The sequence below is a fragment of the Nycticebus coucang genome, chromosome 14, assembly GCF_027406575.1.
Source record: "Nycticebus coucang isolate mNycCou1 chromosome 14, mNycCou1.pri, whole genome shotgun sequence".
In the NCBI taxonomy this organism is placed as follows: Eukaryota; Metazoa; Chordata; class Mammalia; order Primates; family Lorisidae; genus Nycticebus; species Nycticebus coucang.
Window position 1 is genome coordinate 8,913,811 of NC_069793.1, and position 14,223 is coordinate 8,928,033.

A 14,223-nucleotide genomic window follows, 5' to 3' on the forward strand; every position below is an offset into this window, starting at 1 on the left:
GAAAAACTAGTCAGGTGTGTGGTGTGCACCTGTAGTTCCAGCTACTTGGGAAGCTTGAGGCAAGAGGATATCTGGAGGCCAAGAGTTTGAGGTCGCTGTGAGGTATGACACCATGGCACTCAACCCAGGTCAACTGAGTGAGGAGAGAGAGAGGATGAAAGAAAGAAAGAGAGATAGAGAGAAAGAAGGAAGGAAAGGGAAAAGGAAAGATGAGAAAAGAAAAAAGAAAACACAGCTGACAGCTGATCTAGGGGATTCATTTTGTTTCACTGAACACCGTCTTCTTGTCAGGCTTTGTCCAAAAGGAGCTATGGACCACCCAACCAGACTGTCCCCTCAATGTGGGACGTGGGCCTGGCAACCAGGCTAGAATCCTCCACTTACCAGCTGTGTGCCACCAGGAAGTTACTTAACCTCTCTGTGAGCAACCCAAACTCTGCTGCTGATCATACCCACTCCATAGTGTTGCTGTGAAGAACACATGAGACAATTCCATTCTAGTCTCTTCAAAAAGCACCAGAAGATGTTTAGGGAGCTGGCTGGAGGCTTCCTTTCCCGGGGAGGTCAACAACGATATGTGAGGGAAACCACATGCGATGTGAACACGCACACACACAAAAATTGGGTGGCCTGATGGAGACCAGGTGGTCAGGAAGGCTTTGCCAGCCTCAGGGAACAAGGAGAGTGGCCTGGGGAGGCTGCGAAAAGCCCAGACAGACCAGAGACACCCAGAGATACCTACAGACCAGAGACATCCAGAAACTGAGGGATTCAAAGAAACTGAAAGACTCAGAGACCAAAGAGACCCAAAGAGACTTAGAAAGACCCAGGGGGACCAAGAGATTTAGAGGGGCCAAGAGATTCGGAGATACTCAGAGTGTCAGGGACCTTGTCCCAGCAACGTGTAATCAATGAATTAAAATTTGCCCACCAGGCCCCTGCGCCTCGGCCTCACTTCCCACCTAAGCACCTTCTGCATTTATCAACTTAGGAACGGGGGTCATGGCCCCCTGTCCGTCCTGTGGGGGTTTCAGGCCCTGGGGTCCAGCTTCCCTCTTGTAGGTGATGGAGCTTTGGAAAAACTTAAACCCCAGGAAGCCGCAGCTGGGAGGTGGATGGTGGGTGGATTCACAGCTAAGGCGGGCTGGGAGGACCAAGTCTCACTCCTCCCCAGGAAGAGCCTGATTGGTGGAGGGGCTGCCCAGGGCGGGGCATTTCCCCACCCCACGCCGGCTATAAAAGCTCCCTCGCAGGTGGCCTGGGAGTTATGCTGTGGGTCGCTCCAGAGCTCGGGTAAGCCTTTTCGTAGGGGACGCCTGGGCTGCTTTGGGGGGCCCAGATGAGGCGCCCAGGTTGACTCCAGTTGGTGTACGACACCTTCACTTGAACCCCTTGGTTAGCGGTTCTCTCTCGGGAGATGAGGCCCGAGTTTGGAAAGTAACTAGAAATGTTTGAGGTGGCTTCATCTTAACTTGCTCCAAATTCAAGTATTTGTCTAATATAATTTATCTCTCTGGGCCTCCATATCCCCCATGTGTATTGGGTCGGTGGCACTCCCTTTTTCAGTGCAGAGTGGAGTGGTGGTGGTGGCCACCATAGGTTGGGGGTGCCAGAGGAGCAAACCCTTAAACTCTTGGGCTTCACCTTCAAGTGGCTGTTTGGCCTCACACTTCAGGTTCCTAATTTTAAAATGCATCTTCTGTTAAACGTGCCTCCCTAGCAGGACAGAATAAGATGCCGCCCTAAGGCACTTAGCACAGCTCCAGGCACTTAGGAAGCCTGGACAGTGTCTGTGGCTGCTGCTCTTGCCCTCTGGCCTGGGGTGCCAGGAGGAAGGTGGTGCCGCAACCTCCAGACGCTCTTTACTTCTTTTCTGGCCTCCCCCACGCCCCTGCATCCTTGCTGCCTTCTGTTCTGAGCCCCGAAGTCTCAGCATCCATTCCTCCCCCATCCTAGCCTCCTGGTCTCAGTCCCTTGACCAGTGAGAGGTCTAGGGTGTAGGTGCTAAGTCCTGAGCCTGCCTTCTCTACGGATCACCCTGCCCTGCCCCACCCTGCTCCACCTCCACCCCCAGTGAGATGAGTGAGGCCCAAGATCCTGCCTATGTCCCTGTGGTTACTACTCACATGAGCCTGGGGAGCTGCAGCTGGCAAGGTGGAGGCACTGGGTTTCTCCACTCCCGGCGGCACAAGGAGCTCCAGGCCTTCCTCAATCTTCTGGGTGAGTTTCCTTCAGAGGCTGGCATGAGAGGAACTGTGAGGCCCAGTGTGAGAGGAGATGTGAAAGATGGGATCAATCTGTCCTGCCCATGTAGGCCTGAGGCCTCTGTCTCCACCCCCTTAGGTGACCCAGCTTTGGCTGGTTGGGGGGGGAGGGTCCTGTCAGAAGGTGGGTTCAAGTGGCAGCTTGGGCTTTGAAGCTTCTGATGCCACTCTTTGGGAGGCGGTGGTAACCTGAGTCCCTTGTTTGTCTACCCCTAGAGGACAGCCTTGTCCAGGAATTCCTCTCCAAAGACCCCTGCTTCTGGATTTCGGATAAGGTGAGGCAGTATAGTGGGGTAAGGTTGAACTGATGGGAATGGAGTGTAGCTTTCTTACTGGGCCACTGGTCTGGTGGGGAGAGCCACTCCCTTCCCATCATTAGACCTTTTTCTGTGTAGGCCCCTCCCCACCATTCTACCATCTTTTCTTCCCTGCACCAAAACCTCCTCGGGTGCAAGTGGCTCTGGCCCTCAGCCCCTCCTCCCCAGGCTAACTCCAGCCCTCCTCTTCTGTCTCTGCAGTATCTCCTGGCCATGGTGCTGGTCTACTTCCAGCGTGCTCACCTGAAGCTCAGCGAGTATACCCACAGCAGCCTGTTCCTAGCACTGTGAGTGGTGGGGTGGGCAGCAGTGGCACTGGATGGGAGGTGTTGGATGGGGCCAGGCAGATGCTGTGGCCTCTGCGTGCTGACCCTGTGCTGTTATGGCTAGGTACCTTGCAAATGACATGGAGGAGGATCTGGAAGAGCCCAAATGTGAGATTTTCCCATGGGCCCTGGGAGAAGATTGGTACCTTCAGGTGGGAAATTTCCTGCACCAGAGGGACAAGCTATGGGCACGGATGGGCTTCCAGGCAGTGGTGAGCCGCCAGTGCTGCGAGGAGGTGAGGCTGGGCAGCCTGCTGGGGTGGTAGGAAGGCTGGGCTTCCCCTTCATTCACCGACACCTCTGCTTCTCTCAGATCATGGCAATGGAGCCATCCCACTGGGCTTGGACTCGGGAGCGGCGCCCCCACCATGGCGGGGTTCAGAGGGGCTGTCCACAGGTCCCAGGCCTCTTCCCCCGAGGTCCTGGCCTCTCACCACCCCACTGTTCCCTCTGTGGCTCATCCCAGCACCACAGCCACCACCATCCTTTGCCTGCATTATCCAAGTGCTCAGCCCTGACCTCAGAGTGCCATCATCCTCATTCCCAAAATTATCTCTCAGGGGTCAAAAACCCCTGGGGTGGAGAGTTTCTCATCGTTTTGCCCCCTCAGATGCAGCTAGAGCCAGGCACCTACACCTTCCGCAGTGAGTTGGGGACAGGAGCTGGGGGATTAGTGGAGTCTGGGAGGCAGGAGATGGGGACCAAGAGAATGGGAGGGAGGAGCACACAAACCTGGGGGAAGGCTCTGACCTCTCTTAGCTGGATGGACTTGACCTCTCTGAGCCTCTCTCTCCTCTCCCAGTCTTCCCGAAGCCTTCACCGTGCCCCAGGCGCTGATACCTCACAGAGGGAAGAACAGCCCACCACCTGGCTGATGACCACTGACCATGCCCTGCTGCATGTGCCCCCACCTCTAGCCTCCTGTCTTATGGGTCTCAGGCTGGCAGTGCCACCCCTACCCCTTCCTCCCAACCTGCAAATTCTAATAAATTTTTGTCCAAAAAAAAAAAAAAAATTTTTGTCCACAGGACAACAATTGTGCTTAGGTCCTGGCTTGCCTCCTTGACCTGGGATCAGTGAGGTCTGCCAGGATTAAGATTTGTGGGCCCAGGCACCCTGCCCCTTCCCATTGGCAGCTACTTACTGTCATCCTTGGTTGTAATTCCATCTTTGGTAATATCTGTCACCTGTGAATGATGAGCGCTACACAATGTAGATGGGATTTAATGAGATGAAGTTTATGCAGTCCTTAGAAGATGGCCTGGAACCTACTGGGGTAAAAAGTCAGATGGAAAACAGCACCCCATTCAGTCTAGAAATGTCTTCAGGGCTAGGTCTATTTAGGAATAAGACTCGTTTTCCCTTCCCTGGATTGTAATAAAATACAATGTAGTAATTATAAAACAACCCCCCTGCCTCAAAAAGGCATAATGAGAACTCAAGACAGTAAATTTCTTGTTAATGGACGTGATGGAAAGTCTTCGCAGAGAAGGTGGCATTTGGACTGGATATTCATGGAAAGACTGTCTCATGCACCTATAGTCCCAGCTACTAGGGAAGCTGAGATGGGAGCATTTCTTGAGCCCAGGAGTTTGAAGTTGCAGTGGGCTATTATTGCAGCACTGCACTCTAGCCTGGGTGACAGAGATCCTTTCTCTAATAAAAACAATTTTTAAATACTGTCTTTGGCACCTGTAGTCCCAGCTACTTGGGAGGCTGAGGCCAGAGGATCACTTGAATCCAAGAGTTTGAGGTTGCTGTGAACTAAGATGCCACAGCACTCTACCAAGGGTGACCAAGTAAGACTCAAAATGGACTGTTTTTGGAGCCAGAAAATTCTTTAAAATTTAAATTCCAGGGCCCTGAGTGACCTCAGCATGTTATTTAATTTCTCTGTGCCTCCATTGCCTCATCTGTAACACAGTTTTTGTTTTTATAGAGACACGGTCTCACTCAGTTATCCAGGCTGAAAGGCTAGGATCTGATCATAGCTCACTATAACCTTGAATTCCTGGCCTCATGCAATCTTCCCTGCTTTACCTCCCAAAGTGCTAGGGTAACAGGCAAGAATCACCTTGCTGGGCCTAGTGGTGGTGGTTTGGATGTTTTTTTTTTTTTTTTTTTTGGTGTATTTTTATTTATTTATTTATTTTTTGAGACAGAATCTTACTTTGTCACCCTTGGTAGAGTGCTGTGGCATCATAGCTCACAGCAACCTCAAACTCCTGGGTTTAAGCAATTCTCTTGCCTCAGCCTCCCAAGTAGCTGGGACTACAGGTGCTCACCACAACGCCCAGCTATATTTAGAGATGGCTCAGACTGGTCTCAAACCTGTGAGCTCAGGCAATCTACCCACCTCAGCCTCCCAAGTGCTGGGATTACAGGTGTGAGCCACCGCGTCCAGCAGTGCATTTTTAAAGAAATGGGATCTTCTTGTGTTGCCCAGGCTGGTCTCAAACCCTGATCTCAAGCTATCCTGCCTCAGCTTTCTGAGTCTCTGGGATCATAGGTGTAGGTCACCATGCCCAATGTAAAATGGGTTTGTAGGATTTGAATGGGTTAATCCCATGGGAGGGCTTAGACATGTGTCTGGTGTGAACAGGTGTGAGCCATCAATGTTGCAGTAGGGAAAAAACCACTGCTCATGGGAAAGCTATTAAAGAAGGTGTGTTTGGGGATTGCCTAGAATAGCAGATTGGGAAGGCTGGGGGAGTTTGGACAGAGGTAAGATGAGGACATTAGAAGCCAAGACAAGGGCCAGGCGAGGTGTCTCATGCCAACACTCTGGGAGGCTGACGTGGAAGGATCTCTTGAGCTCAGGAGTTTGAGACCAGCCGGGCAACTGAAACCAGCTTGAGATCGGCTGGGGCATTGTGGCAGTGCCTGTAGTCCTAGTTACTTGGGAAGCTGAGGCAGGAGGATCGCTTGAGCTCAGGAGTTTTGAGGTTGCTATGAGCTAGGCTAATACCGTGTCACTCTAGCCTGGGCAAGAGAGTGAGATTCTGCCTCCAAAAAAGAAGATGGACTAAAGAGCATAAAAGATGAGGTTAGACAATTAAGTTATCAAACACATCCTAGAAAAAGTGCTACATACCTCATTGTTGGGTACAACTATGGATACCAGATGGCCAAGAGAAGTACTTTGAAGGTGACTATAGTAATATTCAGCAATAAGGTATATAGCACTTTTTCTAGGATGAGTTTGAGAAAATTGACCTTATATTCATATGTACATTTTGAACCTAGTCACCTTCCTCCCCCTGACTCTTGCCATTTGGTTTCTTCCCTGGAAAGCAATAACAGTATGGTTTATTTTGTCCTTCAGAGCGAATCTAAACATACGTAACCAAATGTGGTATATAATAGAAACAGTTTTTTAATGTATTTGGTAATATTGGGTTGCTGACACTGAGCTCTCAAAAACCTTGGAATTTTCTGAGTGATAGGAGTGCCTTTTGTTCATAGCAAGCTCTTGAGTTATTCTTAATAAGATCAGACCTGAGCTTATGCTAATGAGGTGACTAGGTGGTGGCTGGGCGCTGAAGATTGGTTTATAAACAACCCTTGAGGGGTGGCGCCTGTGGCTCAAAGGAGTAGGGCGCTGGCCCCATATGCCGAAGGTGGCAGGTTCAAACCCAGCCCTGGCCAAAAACTGCAAAAAAAACAAGCCTTGAGGATACAGAGATGCTGGGAGGGTGGGAGAGGGCCTGGACGCTCTGAACCCCCATCCGTAATACCCTGCCATATGCATCTCTTTCGTGTGGCTGTTCCTGAGTTGCTATCTTTATAATGATGAGGCAATACTGTAGTAAGTAAAGCACTTTCTCGAGTTCTGTGAGTCTTCTACTAAATTATCATACCCGAGAAAGAGTTGTGGGAAACCCTGAAAGTATAGTTGACCAGGTAGAATTGTGAGTTGCCAAGGCATCCTATTTGTGGCTGGCATCGGATGTGGAGGCAGTCTTGTGTAACTGAATCCTTAACCTAGCAGTCCCCAACCTTTTTGGCACCAGGGACCAGTTTCATGGAAGACAATTTTTCCATGGACTTGGGGGATGGTTTTGGGATAATTAGAGCTCATTACATTTATTGTGTACTCTATTTCTATTATTACACTGTAATATATAATGGAATAATTATACAACTCAATGCAGAATCTAGGAGCCTTGAGCTTGTTTTCCTAGTTGGTAGGGTTCTGACTTGAAGCCTGCCACTAGATGTACAATTGAAGTATATCAACTCACTTGCTACTAGAAAGCCTGCTGCCAGATGCAGCTTGATTTTCACTTACTACTCACTGATAGGGTTTTGATGAGTCTGTAAGCAATTGATTTATTATGGTCTCTGTGCAGTCAAACCTCTCTGCTAATGATAATCTGTTCCAGTGCTAGCATCGTCTCCTTAGCTCTACCTCAGATCATCAGGCTTTAGATTCTCATAAGGAGACGGCATCCCAGATCCTGTGCATTTGCAGTTTACAATAGGGTTCAAGCTCCTCTGAGAATCTAAGGCTGCCCCTGATCTGACAGGAGGCAGAGCTTAGGCTGCAATGGAGCAATGGGGAGTGGCTATAAAAACAGATGAAACTTTGCTCACTCACCTGCCACTCACCCCTTGCTGTGCAGCTCCATTCCTAACAGGACACAGATTAGTACTGATACTGGTCCTTGGCCCAGGGGTTGGGGTATGGACTTTCAATGTAAAAAATAAAATTGTATGGCTTTTAGGTTTGTATCATAGTTTATAAAGACCCTTTCCACACTGACTATACTTTCCTTTTTCTTTTTTTACATTTAAATCTTAAGTTCATTGGGAATTTCTCCTAAGATGTAAATTATGAATTCAAGTTTATTTTCTCCCTTTTTCTTAATGCCTTTTATTGAATAATTCATCTTAACAGATTTGAAATAGTACTTTTATCATGTACTAAATTCCTTTATGTATGTGGATCTGTTTCTAAATTGCTCTATCTTCCATTGGTCTATAGGTATCAATATTCCACTTTCATTATTACATTTTAAACATCAATTTGTCATGTTTTAACATCTGGTAGGGTTAGTCTTCAATAATATTTCTTTTACTTTCAGAAGGTTCTTGCTTGTTTAATTTTCTGTATGACCTTTTTTTTTTTTGGTTTTTGGCCGGGGCTGGGTTTGAACTCACCACCTCCGGCATATGGGACCGGCACCCTACTCCTTGAGCCACAGGCGCCGCCCTGTATGACCTTTAACATCAGTTTTTCTAGTCTTTTACCACCCCCCAAAAAAAGCCTTAAATTTTTTTTTTTTTTTTTTTGAGACAGAGTCTCACTCTTTTGTCCAGGATAGAGTGCCACAGCATCAGCCTAGCTCATAGCAACCTCAAACTCCTGGGTTCAAGTGATCCTCCTACCTCAGCCTCCCAAGTAGCTGGGACTACAGGTGCCCAACATGCCCGGGTAATTTTTTGTATTTTTAGTAGAGATAAGGTCTCAATCTTGCTCTGGCTGGTCTCAAATTCCTGAGCTCAAGTGATCTTCCCACCTCAACCTCTGAGTACTAGGATTACAGGTATGAGCCACTGCCTTTCCCCCCTCCAACTCCCCCCCTGGAATTTTTAATTATGGGACCAGGTGCAGTGACTCATGCCTATAATCCTAGCACATAGATTGCATGAGAGTTCAAGACCAACCTGACCAAGAGCAAGACCTTGTCTGTCTCTACTAAAAATAGAAACTAGCTGGGCTGGGCACAGTGGCTCATGCCTCTAACCTAGCACTCTGGGAGGCCAAGGTGGGTGGATTGCTTGAGGTCAGGAGTTCGAGACTAGCCTGAGCAAGAGTGAGACCCAGTCTCTAAAAAAATAAATAGTTGGACACTGTGGCAGGTGCCTGTAGTCCCAGCTACTTGGGAGGCTGAGGCAAGAGAATCACTTGAGCCCAAAGTTTGAGGTTGCTGTGAACTATGTCACTCTATAGCACTCTGCTGAGGACAACAAAAGTGAGACTCTGTCTCAAAAAAAAAAAAAAAAGAAAAGAAAAGAAAAAGTAGCCAGGAGTGGTGGCAGGCACCTGTAGCCCCAGCTATTCAGGAGGCCAAGACAAGAGGATTGCTCAAGCCCAAGAGTTTGAGGTTGCTGTAAATTATGATGCCACAGCACTCTAACCAGGGTGACAGAGTGAGACTCTGTCTCAAAAAAAAAAAAGAATTTTTAATCATGATAAATTTATAGATCAAAACTGACATCTTTATGAAGCATCTTTGTCTTCTGGAACAAGGTGCCAGTCCCCTATCCTTTACTTCTTTTGGGTGGCACCTATGGCCAGTAACCCCCAAACCTCTATTTTGAGCATCAGGTTTCTTTCACAACCTAGGCATCTCCCCTTAGAAAGGGGATCCCATAATACTACACAGACCGGATCCTGTACTGCCCCCCAGCTCAGTGTGAGGTTCCCTGCTTCTCATTAGTCTGTTCAAGTGCTCAAACCAGATCAAGGGTCTGGAGTTTGTCTTTGATCCCGGTCTCCAGGGGCTGAATCTAACCAGTGATTTAAGTTCTATTGTTTGTTTGTTTGTTTTGAGACAGTCTCAAGCTGTCCCCCTGGGCAGAGTGCTATAGTGTCACAGTTCACAGCAACCTCAAACTCTTGGGCTTAAGCAATTCTCTTGCCTCAGCCTCCCAAGTAGCTGGGACTACAGGCGCCTGCCACAACACCCGGCTATTTTTTTTCTGTTGTAGTTGTCATTGTTGTCTTAGCTGGCCCCCGCAGGGTTTGAACCCACCAGCCTGGGTGTATGTGGCCAGCTCCCTACCCACTGAGCTAGGGGCACCGCTTTAAGTTCTATTGTTTTTAACAGCTTTATTGAGGTATAATTGACATAAAGTAAACCACGCATATTTAAAGTGCACAATTTTTATTTTGATACACCCATGAAACCATTACTATAAGATAATAAACATATCCATCTCTCCCCAAAGTTTCCTCAAGCCCCTTTGCAATCCCTCCCTTCCATCTTTCCCACCTGCCAGTCCCCTGTACCCCGCAGGCAACCATTGATCTGCTTTCTGTCGCTAGATCAGCATGCATTTTCTAGAATTTCATATAAATGGAACTACATAGCACATATTCTTGTCTGGCTAGCTTTTACACTCGGCAGAAGTATGCTGAGATGTATCCATTGTTCCTTTTTATTATTGAGTAGTATTTCATTGCACTACATACCATAGATTTTTTCCTTTGGTTTACTCATCACCTGGTGATGACCATTTGTTGTTTCTAGTTTGGGCTATTATAATGAAAACCATTATGAACATGTGTACACTCTTCAGTAAATGCCTAGTAATAGAATGGCTGGGTCATACAGTAGATGGATGTTTGAACTTTTTTTTTTTTGAGTCAGAGCCTCAAGCTATCACCCTGGGTAAAGTGCCATGGTGTCACAGCTCACAGCAACCTCCAACTCCTGGGCTTAAGCGATTCTCTTGCCTCAGCCTCCCAAATAGCTGGGACTACAGGTGCCCGCCACAATGTCCAGCTATTTTTTGGTCGTAGTTGTCATTGTTTGGCAGGCCCAGGCTGGATTCGAACCCGCCAGCTTTAGTGTATATGGATGACACCTTAGCCGCTTGAGCTACAGGTGCCACCAGGATGTTTGAACTTTTTAAAGACAGACTTTATTTTCTAGAGCAATTTTAGGTTTACAGAAAACTTTTTCAGAAACTACAGAGTTGCCATACACCTCTTTTCCCCTTAGCATAGTTTCTCCTTTGATTAACATCTTGCATTAGTGTGACATACTCATTACAACTGATGGTTGGTTTTGACACAATATTATTAACTCAAGTCCAAAGTTTACATTAGGGCTCACTTGCACATTCTATGGGTTTGACAAATGCATAATATCACGTAGCCATCATCACAGTTTCATACAGAGTAACGTGACTGCCCTCAAAATGCTTGTGCTCTACCTATTCATCCCTCCTTCCCCTTCCAAAATCCTGGCAACTTCTGATCTTTTTGGTATCTCTAGTTTTGTTTTGTTTTTTAGAATGCTGTATACAGCAGTTGGGATCATACAGTATAGTTTTTTCATACCTTTTTTAAACTTAACAATAGGTTTTTAAAGTTTCACCATAGCTTTTCATAGCTTGATAGCTCACTTCTTCTTATTGCTGAATTTTATTTTTTAAATTTTTATTTATTTATTTATTTATTTGAGACAGAGTCTCGCCTTGTCGCCCTTGGTTGAGGGCTGTGGCATCATAGCTCACAGCAACCTCAAATTCTTAGGCTCCAGCAATTCTCTTGTCTCAACTTCCTGAATAGCTGGGACTACAGGCACCCACCACAACACCCAGCTATTTTTAGAGACATGCTGTTGCTCAGGATGGTCTCGAACTCCTGAGCTCAAGCAATCCACCCACCTCAGCCTCCCAGAGTGCTAGGATTATAGGTGTAAGGCCTAATTTTTAATTTTTTTCATACAGATGGGGTCTTGCTATATTGCCCAGGCTAGTCTCAAACAGTTTATCTCAGACAATCCTCCTAACTCAACCTCTTGGGATTACATGCATGAGCCACACCAGGCCCCTTTGTACAAATTTGATTAGTCATGTCTTTTACCTCAAGTAGGATAAAATCTAAGCTCCTACTGCCCACCCATTTCTGCTGCTCTCCTGTTATTTCTTTCTGCTTAAGCAAAACTAGGCAATCTTCAGTTCCTTCACCATGCCAAGACCTCTTACAGGCAATTGCCCTACCTGGCATCTCCACAACCCCTGCCATTAACTCCCTTTGTCTGATTAATACCTCCTTTAACACTTGGACTAGATCAGGCATCAGCTGTCCTTCCTCACGGTTAACTATGAGTATAATAACTGGTTCAATGTTTGTCTCCTTCAGAGGAGGCCAAGGTCATGTCTTCACCATCTTGTGCCCGGTGAGCACAATGCCCTGTAATTATAGCGTGTGTTCAGGACCTGTTTGGGGAACAATTGAATACAGTTAGCAGGACTGGCAAAGGTTTGTGAAAAAGATGGTGGGGACTATAGGACACATGGGTTGAGCCAGGGGTCTTTGGTGGGGGGTGGTTTTGCTACCTTTGTAGAACAGCTTTCCTCTCCCAGACCTACGGCTTCTTATGATCTAGCCACAAGAACACTTGCAGTTCCCTTTATTGGTGTGTGTTCCTCCAGCCTCTAGACTTTTGTCTTCAATGCTCTTCTTTTTGGAGAGAGGTTCTTGCTCTGTCATCTAGGCTGGAGTGCAGTGGCCTGATCATAGCACACTGGGACCTTGAACTCCTGGGCGCACACAATTTTCCTGCCTCAGCATCCTGAGAACTACAAGCACATACCACCACACCCAGCTAATTTTTTACTTTCTATAGAGACCAGATCTCACTATGTTGCTCAGGCTGGTCTCAAACTCCTGGCCTCAGGTGATCCTCCCTCCTAAGCCTCCCAAAATGCTGAGATTACATACATGAGCCACTAAACTCACCCTGGATCCTCTCGCTGTTCTTTCTGCTAGGAACACCCTTGCCCAGTACCTTATCTAATTAACTCCTATTTGTCCATAATCAGGACTCGGCTTCCTTAACAAATGGATGAGAAGAGCACCCTCCCCCATCAGGGCCTGGTCTGCCTTACTCATGGGTCTCTGCAAAGACCTGCCAGAAGGGTTTAATCAAGATTGGGTGCATTCACAAATGCTGAATGGTGAAGGGAAAAGAGCCCAGGAGCTGGCTCCAGCCCTGACTCACCAGGTGAGGGAGTTCAGGCAAGTCGCACTCTCTCAGGCCTCAGTTTTCTCATTTGTAAACTGGAGGCGAGAGTGTAGTCAGATTAGATCAGTGGTTAACTGGAATCCTAGAGTCCTAGGAGAGCTAAACTCTGTTTCCCCAGCAAAATGCTGCGTACAGGTCCTTTATAAAGGTTGCAGCAGCTCCTGGGCCGGCGCCCTGAGACCAGTGAAAAGCCCCAACCTGGGAGACTGCTGCAATCTCCCATACCCTTTTTGGTTCCCCACATTCTTGCAGCCGGGTGGGCCTACCGTCCAGCTGGCAGTCTCTGCCGCCCTCACCTGAATAAGGCGGCCTATGGCGCTTCCAGATGAGTTGGTGAAGGGTGTGGGGAGAGGGCAGTGATGTCCACTTCTTAAAGTTCCGCGGTTCAAGAAATCCCAGAACGCTCCCACTGTCGCTCATCTTCAATCCATTAGCAGCAAGCATCAGGAAACCAAGCCGCGCGGGCTAGGGACTCACCCAAGGTCACACGGCGAGCACGGTATCTCCGTGCCCCACCCGCACGAACCGGGACGCGGAGCCGGGTGGCGGAGCTCTGAGCCTACACTCCAAGGTGCGGGGGTGGGGTGGGGGCGGGGAGGCGGCCCTGCCAGGAGCCCGGCCGCGGCGGGAACCAGCGGGGTGGGGCTGCCGTTTGCCGAGCGTCCGGCAGGGGTCCGCTTGCCGCCAGCTCCGCCCCTCTCGCAGCAGCTGCCGCAGCCCGAGGTAATCTCAGCCCCGCGCTGGGGACCTGCTGGGAGCGGGTGAGGACAGCTGCGGCGGTAGATAAGGGGTTCGGGGGATAGGGCGGACTGGGGCCTGCTGGAGGCGGAGCCGCCAAGGCCCGAGGGTCCGGCAACGCCCGTCGGGGGCGCAGCGCTGGGTGGGGCCGCCCTGTCCTGCAACTCGAGCCGCTGCCCCTGTTTAAAAATACCCCAGGCTCTGCCCTCCCCCACCCCTCGCGGTGCCCTTCAGTCCCCAGACTCCCGCCCTGACCGGCGCTGGCCCCTCCCCAGAGACTAGTCTGCCTTTTACTAATTTGTCCTCTCGCGGAGTTGGCCAGTGGCCTGCAGAGCGAGAGGCGGGGGAGACACCGAGCGTCAGAGACCTTGCCCGAAAGATAAGGGAGAGCCGAGAGGAAGCGGGGTTGGAGCCCCGGAGGAGGAGAAGGAGAGAGCGAGGGCGGAGGGGCGGCGGGAGGAGGGCGGGGAGGAGCGCTCTTCCTGGTTGGGCCCTGCCCTGAGCTGCCACCGAGAAGCCAGCCGCAGGGACCTCAGCGGCCCCCCAAACACCCCTCCCCCAGGTAAGAAACTGGATGGCGGAGTCGGGATTCCCTGACCCCAGGCAGGATTCCCAGGCTGCCCCAACTCGGCCCTTGCTTGGGGCCCTCTGCGCGCCAGGGACAGGGGTGGGGGCTCGGAAAGTGGTTCAGCCCAGGCGCCTGCCCCAGCCTGCTCTCACCACTGTCCCCAGGGCCTGGGCTGGGGCCTGCCAGCTCTGTATTACAGACTGTCTAAGGGTCTGGGGAGGAGGATCCCGACTGCCTGGAGTT

At 49.3% G+C, this 14,223-nt stretch overlaps 3 protein-coding genes across 5 annotated transcripts in view; 2 read left to right on the plus strand and 1 right to left on the minus strand.

Annotated features, from left to right (window-relative positions):
* FAU (FAU ubiquitin like and ribosomal protein S30 fusion) overlaps window positions 1-14,223 on the minus strand; it is an 86,548-nt gene that overhangs the window by 43,450 nt on the left and 28,875 nt on the right. The gene's annotated exons all lie outside the window — the stretch shown is intronic.
* Window positions 2,064-3,813, plus strand: SPDYC (speedy/RINGO cell cycle regulator family member C). The gene is made up of 6 exons (XM_053561035.1): window positions 2,064-2,220; window positions 2,481-2,539; window positions 2,783-2,868; window positions 2,972-3,143; window positions 3,221-3,551; window positions 3,710-3,813. The coding sequence occupies exons 1-6, from the start codon at window positions 2,079-2,081 to the stop codon at window positions 3,742-3,744; spliced, it is 825 nt and encodes a 274-aa protein (XP_053417010.1). The 5' UTR covers window positions 2,064-2,078; the 3' UTR covers window positions 3,745-3,813.
* Window positions 13,291-14,223, plus strand: part of CAPN1 (calpain 1) — a 28,601-nt gene continuing 27,668 nt past the window's right edge. Inside the window, exon 1 of one of the 3 annotated variants that reach the window (XM_053561011.1) lies at window positions 13,291-13,397. The gene's annotated coding sequence lies outside the window, so the exon portion shown is untranslated. The other 2 variants (XM_053561012.1, XM_053561010.1) reach the window with 2 other exon arrangements.